We start from the raw sequence: 14,945 nt of genomic DNA, 5'->3' as shown, positions 1-14,945 counted from the left end.
ACACACACACACACACAACTTCAGTTGTGCTAATGAAATGTCTGCATGAATGTTCCCATCAAATTATCTTGTTTGACTTGAACAGAATTATGAACAGCGATTTGTAATGTTTTGTAAAGAAAAGATGCATAGTTGATGTACCATCATGTGTACATAATACACAAGAGAGAGAGAGAGAGAGAGAGAGAGAGAGAGAGAGAGAGAGAGAGAGAGAGAGAGAGAGAGAGAGAGAGAGAGAGAGAGAGAGAGAGAGAGAGAGAGAGAGAGAGAGAGAGAGAGAGAGAGAGAGAGAGAGAGAGAGAGAGAGAGAGAGAGAGAGAGAGAGAGAGAGAGAGAGAGAGGGGGGGGGGGGGTGTTTCAGTGTGCAACCAATAACGTTGCTATCAGGTTTTTTTATTGTGTCAAAGCTGAAAGATATTTTGCAGATGTGCACTTGGTAAATGACTTCTTCTGAAATTCAATTTGCTTCCAAAAGATCACAAATTAAAGAGCAAAACATTTCAAGTCCCCCTTTCAGACTATCAGAGTTTTGACTTCTCAGCTCACTTCCCATTGTTGTAAGTTTTGCTCATGCCATTAGCGCATGTTGGATATGCAATAACTTAGTTTAATCTCAATTCACTCTTGTATGCATCATCAGAGCCAAGTAAACCACTGTATAAGATATATAATTTGGAACTGACTCAAATGTATGTGGTCACATGTTTTATTCAGAAAAGATAAAGAAATCCCCCTTAAATATTTTTGAAACAAAGTGTGCATAGTACTATTAATACTCTACAGCCATTTTACTGACATGTGAAGCCTGCCCATTACCAAAAAAAAATACCGCCAATGGCGTTGTAGCACAACTGTACAGTTTTTAAAAATGCTAACATGCGAACAATAAGTGTTCATTTGGTGAATGACTATCCAGTTGCCTATCCAACCATGTTGCTATCTTTACGATATATGCTATCATTTGGCTGTTGCTATGGATGTGGTCTTGTTGCTAGGCATATTTACATACATTTTTTGAATGTTTATTCAATTGTCTATTAATCTCCATTGTTATCTTCACAATATATGTGATCATTTGGCTGTTGCTATGGGCGTGGTCTTGTTGCTAGGCACACTTGCATACATTTTTTGAATGTTTATTCATTTGTCTTCTATTCCTGTTATCTTTGCAATATATGTGATTATTTGGCTGTTGCTATGGGCGTGGTCTTGTTGCTAGGCATATTTACATACATTTTTTTGAATGTTTATTCAATTGTCTATTAATCCCCTTTGTTATCTTTGCAATATATGTGATCATTTGGCTGTTGCTATGGGCGTGGTCTTGTTGCTAGGCACATTTGCATACATTTTTTGAATGTTTATTCATTTGACTTTCTATTCCTGTTATCTTTGCAATATACATGATTATTTGGCTGTTGCTATGGGCGTGGTCTTGTTGCTAGGCAAATTTACATACAGTTTTTGAACGTTTATTCAATTGTCTATTAATCCCTGTTATCTTTGTGAAATACACGACCGTTTGGCTGTTGCTATGGGCGTGGTCATGGTTGCTACGGTATTTGCATACATTTTTTGAATGTTTATTCATTTGCCTACCATATGATGTTGTTATTTGACCAAAATATACTGCCATTGGGTTGTTGCTAAGGGCGTGGTCATGGTTCCTAGGGCCAATTTTGTCAAAATGTTTTGAAGAATAACATGCAGAAACATCTCACCAAGTTTCAGACTCGGTGACCAAGTACTTTTTGAGATATAAGTTTTTGACCAAAAATGAACATTTTTACACCTAATTTGCATATCACTCATGGAATCATGGTATGCTTAATATTTCTTTGTCCATACATCCCTAGATACATTCCCATTAAATTTCAGCCCAATCTGCTCAGTAGTTTTGGAATTATAGATTTTTAACCAAAAAGACACATTTTTAGCCCTAAATTGCATATCACTGATGGAATCATCCCGTCATGGACAAATCTTACTTTACATCCCCTTAAGAATGTTCCCACCAAATTTCGCAAAAATCTGCCCAGTAGTTTCTGAGTTTAAGTTTTTTGACCAAAAATCACATTTTTTGACCCAAATCACACATCTGTGATGCGATCATTTTGATTTGAACACTTTCCCAACTAGACACCCAAGGTAATGGACCCACCAAATATCATGGCAATCGGTTCAGCAGTTTTTGAGTTTAAGTTGTTTACACACATACACACACACACAGACAGACAGACAGACAGACAGACAGACGCCGGGCGATCCCTATAGCACTACTGAACCTCAGTTCAGTTGTGCTAAAAAAATGAAATGAAATGCCAAAAGTATGGGTAGGTCAGGAACACTTTTTTTTTTTTCTGGCCTAAAGAGCAATTTAAAGTGTGTCCTACTTTATGACATGTCTTGTATTTTTTTCTGAGAAAGTTTGAACAGATATGAAAATGATAGATATAACATTTTAAAACATAACATTGGGCTATTGTTAATCTCAAAGCTCATTGTGAATGTATATGAAAGATCCAGCTCCTGTTGGTTTGGAACTCCACAGCCATCTTTAATTACTCTAAGAGTAGTCTTTGCAACATGTGTACGGGTGACAACAACATGAGATGTGCCCATAAGGGAAACATGGTACACGATCTTGAAATCATCAGTTTCAAATGGAGATTTATCTGCGACACTGAGGCACTGCCCGATAACCTGTGATATTTTTTGATGTGCCACAGCTGGTGTTGACTTGTGGCTATGTCTTGCAGTCGATTTGGTGGCTTTCCCTTTTTCATGTATGCTGCCTTTGTTCTACATAAAATAAAATACATGTAATAATAAGAGAACCAGTTACAAATTTACATGATGGTACTTATCGACTATTTCAGTTTCAAGATTAATCTCCATGAATTCACTAACTACTACTACCAGTCTAGTAGATATTGATTGACCAATTGAGTCACACTGCTTATCCACAAAATAGCTTAGTTTTAGCCCAATACATTGCAACTAGACTATGAAAGTCACCCTTCAGGTATCAACACAAGCAGTGAAGAACAGTGTTGTTGTAACTACATGTATTGATATAATGAAAGACCACAGTATCACATAATAGCACCAACAGTGTTGTAGCACAACTGTATCTTGCTATGGGCGTGGTATTTGTTACTAGGCATATTTGCTTACATTTTGGAAGCTTGCCTTATCTTTTCCTGTTGTTATCTTTTAAATATACACCACCATTTGGCTGGTACTATGAGCATGCCAGGTCTTGTTGCTAGGCATATTTGCATACATTTTAAAAATCTCTATTCCCTGTTGTTATCTGTGTAAAATGCATAACCATTTCAATGTTGCTAAGGGTGTGGTCATGGTTGTTAGGACGTTTTGACAAATGCTTTGAACAATACCCTCCAGAAACACCACCATCAAGTTTCAGCCCATTCCACCATGTAGTTTTGAAGGTACAAGTTTTTGACATAAATTGAGATTTTTTGGACCTAATTTGCATATCGCCAATGGGATCATCATTTGTCTAAGACAGTGCACAACATGTCTTAAGCAGCTAGCTCATATCTTCTTGTAGTGTTACTAGACTGAATGTCAATATTAATGTTATTTTGTAAAACATATCCCATTCTATGGATATTGAATGCTAAACTACCATTGTATCAAAATCATAGCCATTAAATGGTATTGTGATAACAGTCACATAATTCATCAGAGTTGAAACGTAGAAGGAAGCAACAAACTACATGTACATGTGTACATGTACATACCTCACTTAATACGAGTGGGAGTCCGTTCAAAATGGCATTAATGGAGAAATGCATACTGTATGCCAAGAGAACATTTGTCTCAGATTTCACCTGCACCCCACAGATATCAAAATAGAACCTTGTAGCATCACGTAACCTAGAAAGAAATTGATAGTAAAAATGCTCTCATAAACAACATATAAATGGCATATATTTACAATTACAATCTGAGGTTTTGCGTGACTGCTGATTATATTCCATTCTGTGCAATGAATTATTAGCTCTTGCAGAAGTAATACGATCATCACTACTGTACATGAATCCGTAGTACACCTGGGGTAGTACACTATACATATATGGACACCCACAACACGCATGTGTGGTGATGTGTAACAATCAATCAGAAAGTTTGCATCTTTGTAAAGAGACATCTTGAGACTCAGTGATGGAGAGCAATAGACTAAATTTTGCCATGTAATATAAAATACTTGCAAGGAAGAATTACAACAATGCACATGTGGATGTTATGATAGATGGGTCCCATGGAAAGAGATGGTCTATATCTGTAACATGTAGATTTATACTTTGCTCGTATCATGTACTTCGTGAGGCTACGTGGAGTTCAATCAATCAAGTTCGATAGGTTGCAGTTACGTTGTCTGACTGGGCGGAGACAGGTATTATGACCGGACCACCAATATCAGTTTTGAGTTTGTGTGAGTCACACATCCAAGCTGCAGATACCCTTTTTAGATACCATTACATACATGTACCTCTTAGCTGATGACATATGACTACAGAAAGCCAGTCTTCAGCTAAATAAAAGACACATAAACTAAAACTATTGTAGAATATATAAATGGGTGATACTGATAGTAAGTATACCTAGATCACCATGGGGATATAAGTGAGTATACGATTGTACATGTACACTACAAGCATTAATCAGGATAGAGTACCTATAAAATAACCTCAGAGTTCAGTTATGATAAGAATGAACTTTGATCAATGAAAACTGCATAGAATTAGAAGAGTTGTTTATCAAAATGATGGAATAGTTAGGGACAATCGCACGAAGTCACACAAGCTCAATTAATAAACTTTTGTTCATGTAGGGGGATGGGGTTGCTGAATTTCATTTTCACACTCCTAGCCAAACTTGAAAACTTTCACACCTTCAATGATAACAGGTTCTATATTCACTACTGTGGATGTTAATAAGTTTTTATTTGTAATGTGACAGTGTTTTTGCTAAGGTCGATGAACCTCAGTAACAGAAAGGGAGAATATGGTAGAACTGCCATTGTTTCCAATGCACTAGCTACACCATTATTTCGGTGGGGAGCCCCGGTAAAATAACAGGACAACTTGGATATGTACATAGTTACTGCCCTTGAGAAAAACACTGTGTGACATACATTGCTTGGTTTCCGGTAGTATTTTAATGTGTGTACCATCATATTTTTACATCATACTGATGTGACCACTTCCATTTTCATTATCATTAATTATAAACATGTTAATTTCACACTTGTGAATGTTCATTTAGGGGAGTGGCAATCTGATTAAAATCCGATATAGATGTCGGCTAATCGTGCATTGCTATCTTACCATCGTTATTTAGCTTGAATTGACCTCCATAGTAGATGTTTACGTTTTTAGCCTGATCGCCTCCTCTACGATCAGGCTAAAAATGTAAACATCTACTACGAAGGTCAATTCAAGCTAAATAACGATGGTAAGATAGCAATGCACGATTAGCCGACATCTACATCGGATTTTAATCAGATTGGGGGAGTGGGTAATTCAGCTTGTGCAACATAGTGAGATTGTCTGTTATACACTTCTATTTAACTAAAAATATCTTACAAAACATGGTATTCCGAGAATTCGGCATTCAAATTTTCTTCTTTCATTATGATAAGATAAAGCACTTGTTTTATAATTTCATCTATTTCGATCTCTACGGCATTCTCTGCACAGACTTCATGTATTTGACAAATCTGGTTCTTAATGTGCTCAATAATGGTCGGTGGTAGTAGTTCTTCACCAATGGATAAACCATGTATGTAGGCCTGTGTGAGAAAAAAAGCACCAATGGTGTTGTAGCACAACTGTACAGTTTTAAAAATGTTTATCCACATGCTGATCCATGCTAGGTATATTCGTTCATTTGCTGAATGATTATCTGGTTGCCTATCCAGCCCTGTTGTTATCTTTGCAATATATGTGATCATTTGGCTGTTGCTATGGACGAGGTCATGTTGCTACACATAACTGCATACATTTTTTGAATGTTTGTTCACTTGTCTATGAATCCCTGATGTTATCTTTGTGATATACATCATCATTTGGCTGTTGCTATGGGTATGGTCTTTTTGCTAGGCATATTTGCATACACTGTTTGGATGTTTGTTCACTTGTTTATGAATCCATTATCTTTGTGAAATACACAATCGCTTGGCTGTTGCTATGGGCGTGGTCATGGTTGCTAGGGATATTTGCATACATTTTTTGAATGTTTACTTGCCTACCAAATGATGTCATTTTAGCAAGATATAGTGGCATTTGATTGTTGCTAAGGATGTGGTCATGGTTGCTAGGGCCAATTGTGTCAAAATCAGCAGTATAACACTTCTAGAAACATCTCACCAAATTCCAGTCTGACCATGTACTTTTTGAGATATAAGTTTTTGACCAAAATTCACATTTTACACCTAATTTGCATATCACTGATGAGATCATTATATACTTAATATTTCTTCATCTATGCACGCTCAAAAGCATCACCATTAACTTTCAGCCCAATCTGTTTAGTAGTTTTGGAATTAAAGATTTTTGACCAAAATGGCACAAATTTGCATAATATTGATGGAATCATGTCATGAACAAATTTTAATCTACATACCCCTAAGAACGTTCCCACTAAATTTCAGACCAATCTGTCCAGTAGATTTTGAGTTTAAGTTTTTTGACTGAGAATGACTTTTTTTACTCAAATCACACACCTGTGAGGTGCTCATTTTGCTTTGAACAATTTCCCAACTAGACACCAAAAGTAATGTCCCCACCAAATATCAAGGCAATCAGTATTGTGGTTTTTGAGTTTAAGTCATCCACACATACACAGACGGACAGACACCGCTTCATGCCTATAGCACTACTGAACCTTATCAGTTGTGCCAAAAACAAGTATTCATAGAACACTCTCCCCTCAAATACTTTACTTCTATGTGATTGAATGGGGACATTTAAAAGAAATTGGTGGCAACAAATAAATGTTTAAACCGGGCAATATGGGGGCAGCTACTTGCAGTCACTACATATTATTCCTTCAAAGTTATGATGCATATTGTGAAAGTTATTAACAAATACGGCCACCATTGGGCCATATTTGATTCAGTCATAAAAAAATGATGTGCATGTCTCTTATAGTATGTTACCTTTATGCCAGGTTTGGTTGAAATCAGTTGGTGCATGCCAGAGATGTAAGGGTGAACGCCAATATATAAGTCTCCTCTGGGCAATGCCCATTGGGGTCTAGCGATTAGATGACAGACACTGGTTGTTCTGCACATTTCCCATGTATTTTGTATATCATTATATACAATTTGTATTTACAATCAAATTGAATTTCTTATTAAATTCACCCACAAGTATGACTATTGAATTTCAGATACCAAAACAGTAATAAAGTCTTCATCAAAGAAATAAGGTCATTTCAGTACACATACATGTACAGGTCACTGTTTTCTCTAGTAATTTGTGCATTTTACAACAGGTGCCAAGTACATGCCTTGTTTTCCTCATTAACCCCTAGCCATACACTGATACATGGTAAATGGAGGGATGCATGTTGTAAAACCACTATAATGGATGACTCTAGATTGTGTACATTGCACTTGAAGCCATGAAGGTTAGCAAGTACATGTATACTCATGTGAAAAAAAAATAGTACCTACTTGAAGTTGTTCATTTTGTTCTTTACTTGCAGACTTGATTGCAAATCCATGAGATTCCAAATCTTCACACAAATTATTAACATACAAAATGACTAGATCATTCCCTATGAAAAAAAATGAGATCATGTGAGTCACATATTTTTGTATTCAGCTAGTTCAGTTGCTGTGAACAATGTAAAAGCATCAATAAATTATTCCCTAAAACAAAACGTATTAGACAAAAAAAAAGAAAAGAGAATTGTTTCTGGTCAGGACATTTAGATGTCCAAAATGTTAACTAATATGGCCATGTTGGGTCATGTAGGGGTCATGAGGTCAAAGTTCATTAAGTGCTGGGTCATAGGTACCAATTTGGGTTCAAAGGTCATAGTTAGATGGCACATACCTATGCATAGGTATATGCCATTGACACAATGCAAAGGTCAAATCAAGGTCATGACCCTATAGGGCACTCATGGTAGTGTATCATGACATCATTGAGGTCAGGTCAGGTATGTCAAAGTTCACGACCACATGTCCTATCACGCTACACATATAGTAGGTGACAGTATAGGCCAAAGATTTGACTCCAAAATGTTACCTAATGTGGCCATGTTGGGTCATCCGAGGGTCATGAGGTCAAAGGTCATTAAGTGCTGGGTCAAATGTACCATTTTGGGTTCAAAGGTCAGAGGTCAAAATTAGATAGCATAAAAAATCATGCACTTTTTTCTCACTCTAAAAGTTTCATGTTGTTTTAATTTTTATTTAGAATCATAAATACAAAATTTCGAGTGAGTCATTATTTGATGACAGTGTTGCTGACTCAGCTTACGAACACATAGAAGATACAACATCATCAGATGAATACGAAAAAGTAAAAGAAAAACAAAGAAACGTGGAGATAGAAGACCAGTAAAGTCACCCTTTTCCTGGGAGAAGAGTGCTGCGGAGGAGAAGAAGAAGGAGAAGGAGAAGAAGAAGAGGAAGAAAATGAACAAGTTACCAAGAAGAAATAAAGTTTATAGTTGTCTGGTATCAGGCTGTCGTGCCAAGGTTTGTAGACTTCAAAGACATCTCATCTCTATCCATCAGATGGACATAAGGGATGCTGAAAATACTATGAAGAAAAGACATGTTCAAGTGAGTGGCTAGACTCGATTAGTTTTCCGAAAACTATTTTCTAGTCTCTCACCCACAACTTGAAATCGTTTTCCTTTAGGATGTTATCATTTATTTCTTTTCTGTATTTTTATTTCTTGTGGGGAATAAATTTCAATTTCAAAATTTCAATTTCAATTTCAAGAAAGAAAGGAAGAGGCACACGAGAGAGGTTTGATCATTTGAATCGTCTGTTCACGGTCCTTCCCATTGTGTTATCCATTTGTTATATTTTTATGTTTTTCAACTTGTAATTTATCATTTTAATCGTCAATGCATGGACGATTTCATTGTGATGTCTGTGTGTTATATTGTCATATTTTAAGCATGTTCATTCCAATTCTGTTGTTCATTCTTATATAAATATATACACATAAATGGATATAGATATTTACATAATTGTTATATTTACTCATTCTGTTTGAAAGTACATATCAATACAAGTTTTCAATAATTAATTGTTCAGTGCCTCTGAACAGTACTTTGTATTGGATATAGGCGTTCTATAATTTTATTTATTGATTGATTGATTGATTGAATACATGTCAGGTAAATCATCAACTGAAGACCGTGACGAAACTTCCAGGGTGCATTTGGCAGCCAGATATGCCAGTGTAGATGATGCTAAAACTTCACTAGATGGTGGTGCTGATACCAATGCTAAAGATTTCACTGGACGAACACCGCTGTACATGCTGCTGTGGGAGCAGATGCATACAAAGTGTTACAGGTAAGCTGTCTACCATCACAATTTGAACAGCTGTAGCGATAAATGGGAAGGTAGGAGCTTTATAAGTCTTGGATCCTTACCCTTACAATACTGAGGTAATTATTTAAAGAGATGTGAAGCCCCTAACCTTTTTAGGGACCGGTTAGTTTCTTTGGCCTGGGGGGGGGGGGGGATTTGTAGGGGGGTCACCCTGTTTTTGAAATTGGCAGGGGGGGGGGGGTCATGCTGTTTTGAGAATTGTGGGTGGGGTCATTGTGTTTTGGACTGCCACAACCACCTTACTGAACATGGGTGCCAACAAGGATATACAAGATGAAGAGGTCAATAGTAATGGTTTTCTCCAACATGTGTCTGAAATATTTGATATAAAATGCATGTATATGGCAGTCACCCGGCATCAGATTGAAAAATTGGTTAATTTTAATTGCTTTGTGTAGATTGAGAAATTTCATCATAAAAAAAACTTTGTATTTTCACAGGATTAACATTAATTTGTGCATGACTATATATATGCTTCACTGTCATATTTCAACTGAAATGTCAGATGAGGTCAACGTGAGACATACAATTTGTTGTTGTTGTCGTATATAGCTTTCTTACATTATTGATTTGGTTTCTTTAAAGGGGGAAACACCCCTCTTCTTGGCAGCATGGGAAGGCAACTATTAATTTAGATGTGATTTTTTTGTTTTTATTCTTACCAAACCTGTCACTCAATGTACTATTTATGGCAGTCACTGTTCTTTTTATTTAGTACTTCAGAGCAAGTGTGTATGTTGGGCAGATGTCATTTGCTTGTTCTTGGTTGGCTCTGCAGTTGTCTTAACTGAAGTATGGAGGGTTATTTTTGTGCCCCCACCCCCCACCCCCACAGGATCTGCAGACTGCATGGACTGGACAAACATGAAAAAAAAGACCGACGTGAAGGTATTATTTAAGTACTGCGAATGCTGACCAGAAACAATTCTTTTCTTTTTTTTTGTCCTTAGTGACATCATTTCAACTAGCTCCATTATAGTAACTGTTTTACCTTGTCTTGCACAGGTTGAATGCATGAACATTGCAATAGTTGTAAGAATACCATGGAGTCAGAAATATCACAAGTAACACTCAGTAGCAACTTTGATGACGCAACAAGTTACACTAATTGGTAATATCAATAAAGAAAAGCACATGTGCACAGATCATATGGCACGTTATTGTCACATTAGAGAAAATCAGCTGAGCAAAATTGCACTCGTGGCAATTTCCTTGCGCCGATTCCTCTCATGTGTTGGCAACTGTTAATGAGAATTTGGTCATTTGTGTCTGTGAGCCAAATATCTAGCATGTTTTATGTTTTTGGCCTCGCATGAATTTTTCCTCCGATTTCTAATGCATTTCTTTCCATCTTTAGTGTGTCATGTTTAGTAACTGTGTGTACCTCCGGGTTCCTATGTTTTGATTAGTGACAGTATTCCCAACCTTGTACGACAAACAGCCACAGCCATAGTGATCAAATCAGGTTATGTGAATGGTCAAATTAAATTGAGTGCCTGGGAGTTATGAACACCTAACAAGATTTTTCAAGGCAAGATGGTGAAGGCTTTGAAAACGTCAGAATTGCTGCCTTCCTATTGACTATGACATCAATTGCACCTGGCAAATATGTGAGTTCTAACTCAGACCCCTAAGAAACCTGAGACCACTATAAAGAGAAGAAACAGACTAGAAATGCTTATTGTATTAGGTGTGAATGCCCAGGGCTATTAATCTCAACTCTGACCAATATGGTCTGAGGTTCGTTCTAGAAAGACGGATTTTTACTGATCAGAATTCAAATTGCCAATAATTTCACAACTTGAAAATTTACTCTCATTTGGTAGGGATCAGTCCATTGTACATCCCGTGTTGGGTATGTACAATTGTGGCCATTTCTCATAGGAAAACATATAGCAATTCTTGTTGTTGATAATAATTTGTTACTACTCTCTTGTTGATGCTTGTCAGTTTTTATTCATTTATTTATAGTTTTGTTTGTTGTTTGTTTATTTGTTTTTGAAAACATTGAACTAAGCCTGCATATGAGTGCCCTGTGTTCTCAGATGTATCATCACAAAATATTACCTGACAACTCTTTCTGTATGGTCTCTAAAAAAACGTCATCCACAATATTTGGGGCTGCAATTTTTGTACAATGACCGACGGGCTTGAATAGGAACTTCATCAGGGGTTGCTGTATCACGTTTTTAAAGTCGAACTCATCATCAGATAATGGCGCATCACCAAATAGAGAGTAAGTGTTAATGACATTGAAATTCAATCGTTTGTAATGTGCTGGTTCCCATGTACTTGTCGAGGGTCCATGACAACTTGTCGAGGATGACCAACTGTCAGTACTACTTGCGTTAAAAAACTTACTCCCACCGAAAATGCAGCCTGGTGACGTAGTTTGCTGTAAGTTGTACTGTGGAGATGAGAACGAACTACCATCAGTGCCACTACTAGTACTACTAGCACTGCCAGCGCTACTTGTGTTACAAGACTTAATCCCACCGAAGATGCAGCCTGGTGACGTAGTTTGCCGTAATTTGTATTTGTACTGTGGAGATGAGTGGGAACTACTCATACTTTCACTAGCTTCATCCCTTTGCCGTTTTTTCCCACGAAATGCAGTTTCCGCCGCCATTCTCGTGGCGTCAGAGGTATACGTAGTGGAACATTAGTAGTACGCTATTACTCACTACGGTTCTGCTTTTATTTACTTATTTTGTCTTGCCTAATTTGCACCATATTTTGTATCTTTTATAAAAGATATGTGATCTTTATCAGCGTGGAAAATGTACAGATTTGTATAGAATAAATCAGACGACGTGTCTACCACGCATCACGTACACGTCGTCGTAGGACCAAGCTTAGGACAAGTTATTTCATTTGCATAAGGTCAAAAGTCATATGAACATGTCACTCATCCTATTCGTTCTCTGCGTTTTCTCTAAACACAGATGGTTCTGATATTAAATTGGTGGGAGTGGTGGGATGTGGAATCGGAGGCAGCCGCTCGGACGGGATGCCAAAATCACAAAATAATGCAAAGTTAGATAATACAATGAGTCAAAGTAAAATGTGTTTCTCCCCTAATTCTATTTTCTAAAATATGTTCTCTCTCAATCTGGAACCGATTCGTAAAATGTGACACCCGCCCCCCACCCACCATCCCCCGGCCCTCATTGGAATTACTGAAGACTCCCTAACCCTGTGAACAACGTGTAACAAATTCGTAACTCTATCTTGATATATGTCCTTTCAAAGACTATTTATGTTGGGAAAAAAATGACAATTTTAAAACTAGAGACTTGACTATCAGCACATACCAACAAGGTTCCAAAGATTAATTGGTTATACAAACATAGAAATATGAAAACAAATGAACAAATATGGAAACAACAAAGAAAACTATATCAACAAAGACAAAATATAGCAGATATAAACTACAATTTGAAAGTAATTATCAGTAGATATATCCACATGTATATGCAACGAAAATTAACATAAAAACAATTTAATTTTAAACAATAAGCTACTTTCTTATCAAGGTCTGTTAATTCTATCAGTATTGATATCTTTGTCTTTTGTTGTTAGCTTGTTTCTTTGTTTCTTTGTTTGTTTATCATGAACATTTCTAATTAAGTCAGGGCCCTATGGATTCTTGAAAAACGATATGCAAAGTCATCCTTTAAAATAATATACCGAGATCAAATAACTTATATTTTTTCCATATTTTACTGACAGCACTGCTGGTACTTCCAACAAAAGGTCCTTACGATTCTATTTTTAATTATTAGTACTACTGACTCAACTGAGTCACTTAGTCTACTGTGTCAAAGAACACATTCCGCAGAGATTCGAGGATTACGTGTCCTGAGTGAATGTTCATCCTTATGCATTGACACTGCATAGAAATATCCACAACTACATTATATTTAAAGGTGGTAATGGCTTCGCTTTCATTCCTATTTAGGATACAGAACACACACAAAACGACACACCATACACTGATGGTAATGTTGAATGTTATAAAATCATACGGAGTTTGCCAATTGATGAGCTATATTCCAACACTTTACATCCAAAGTACGACTCAGAATCTCAGCACTGTTAAATCCATTTATTAATATATGTCCGCCAATCAAAAATATGAATAATTATGGTGTGATGCCAATCTAGATTTGTAAAACTATGACAACGTTTTATAGATAATCTAGTTAATAAAGGTATCATAAAAGTCAAAGGTCGCCAATGTTAGTAGATTTATTTGTGTTATATATTACGATTATACTGTGGTTAAAGGGATTTAGATTTACATTTAGAAAAAGGCTACGTATACGTTCGTGTGCCTTCATAAGTTTATTTACAGTTTTGTCTTGATATGATTATTTGTTTTGTTCTTAGACTAGTCGTTCCACTCATTATGTTGTGTTTACTTTCGTGAAATTTAATAAGGCATTGTTTCCACATAGACAAATCACAGGCACCGGCAGTGGACAATTACGAGAATGCAATTTTATTTCAAAGCGCTAACATACTTTGATATTTTTGTTTGATACGTTTATATGTCATCTATGACCAGCTTAATATAACTACATCAGTTCACATCTGTAGTTACCTAAATTTATATCATATCTACCGTTTTAAGCATATTTTTTTTATATGCCAATCGTTTAATATGTCAAATTTCAGGTCTATAGAATCACGGGAAGAAAACACTGATGACATCGTGATAAAGGTGGCAGAAGCTGTTGGTGTACCACTATTAGTCTGCTCGAGATTGACATCAGCCATAGCCTCCCCAAGAAAAAAAGATCAATCTACACCCGCCATAATTGTACGGGCCACCCGAAGAAGTGTTCGTGACAGAATATACAAAACAAAGAAACTCTTACACAACAAGAAAACATCAGACATGAGATTATCAGCTGTAGGATAGGAAAATCACAGAGTCTGCATAAATGAGCAGCTAACCATCAGGAATAAGAACACTGAGAATGTGCAAAGAAGCAAGATGGAAGTATCTATGGACTCAGAATTGTGGTAAAATATTTGCTCGGAAAGAAGATGAGTCGCTGGTCATAAATATAAATTCTGAAGAAGATATTCACCGCATAAAGTAATATGTACTACTCTAGGTAACGTTCATTTGACATCTTAAAACTTTATTTTCCCCATGGACACGAGTTCACAAGATTCTGTCATTAAATCAAACTGTACTTCACTTTCCGTAGATGACTTCAACCAAGGTACATGTGTAAATAGCAATCATCCAGCTGTCATTAAATCAAACTGTACTTCACTTTCCGTAGATGACTTCAACCAAGATACATGTGT

The 14,945-nt window shown here is 36.5% G+C and overlaps 1 protein-coding gene across 1 annotated transcript; it reads right to left on the bottom strand.

The window, feature by feature from the left end:
- Positions 1 to 2,394: 2,394 nt before the first annotated feature.
- On the bottom strand, positions 2,395 to 12,249 carry LOC144453720 (uncharacterized). The gene is made up of 5 exons (XM_078145053.1): positions 11,688 to 12,249; positions 7,712 to 7,815; positions 5,619 to 5,824; positions 3,771 to 3,906; positions 2,395 to 2,802 (listed from the first exon to the last, which is right to left on the bottom strand). Exons 1-5 carry the CDS (start codon positions 12,247 to 12,249, stop codon positions 2,395 to 2,397), a joined length of 1,416 nt encoding a protein of 471 aa, XP_078001179.1.
- Between the last annotated feature and the right edge of the window lie 2,696 nt (positions 12,250 to 14,945).

This window comes from Glandiceps talaboti, chromosome 2, assembly GCF_964340395.1.
Source record: "Glandiceps talaboti chromosome 2, keGlaTala1.1, whole genome shotgun sequence".
NCBI lineage: Eukaryota > Metazoa > Hemichordata > Enteropneusta > Spengelidae > Glandiceps > Glandiceps talaboti.
Note: the sequence above shows the minus strand (reverse complement) of the source record. Positions and strands in the feature narration are given on the sequence as shown.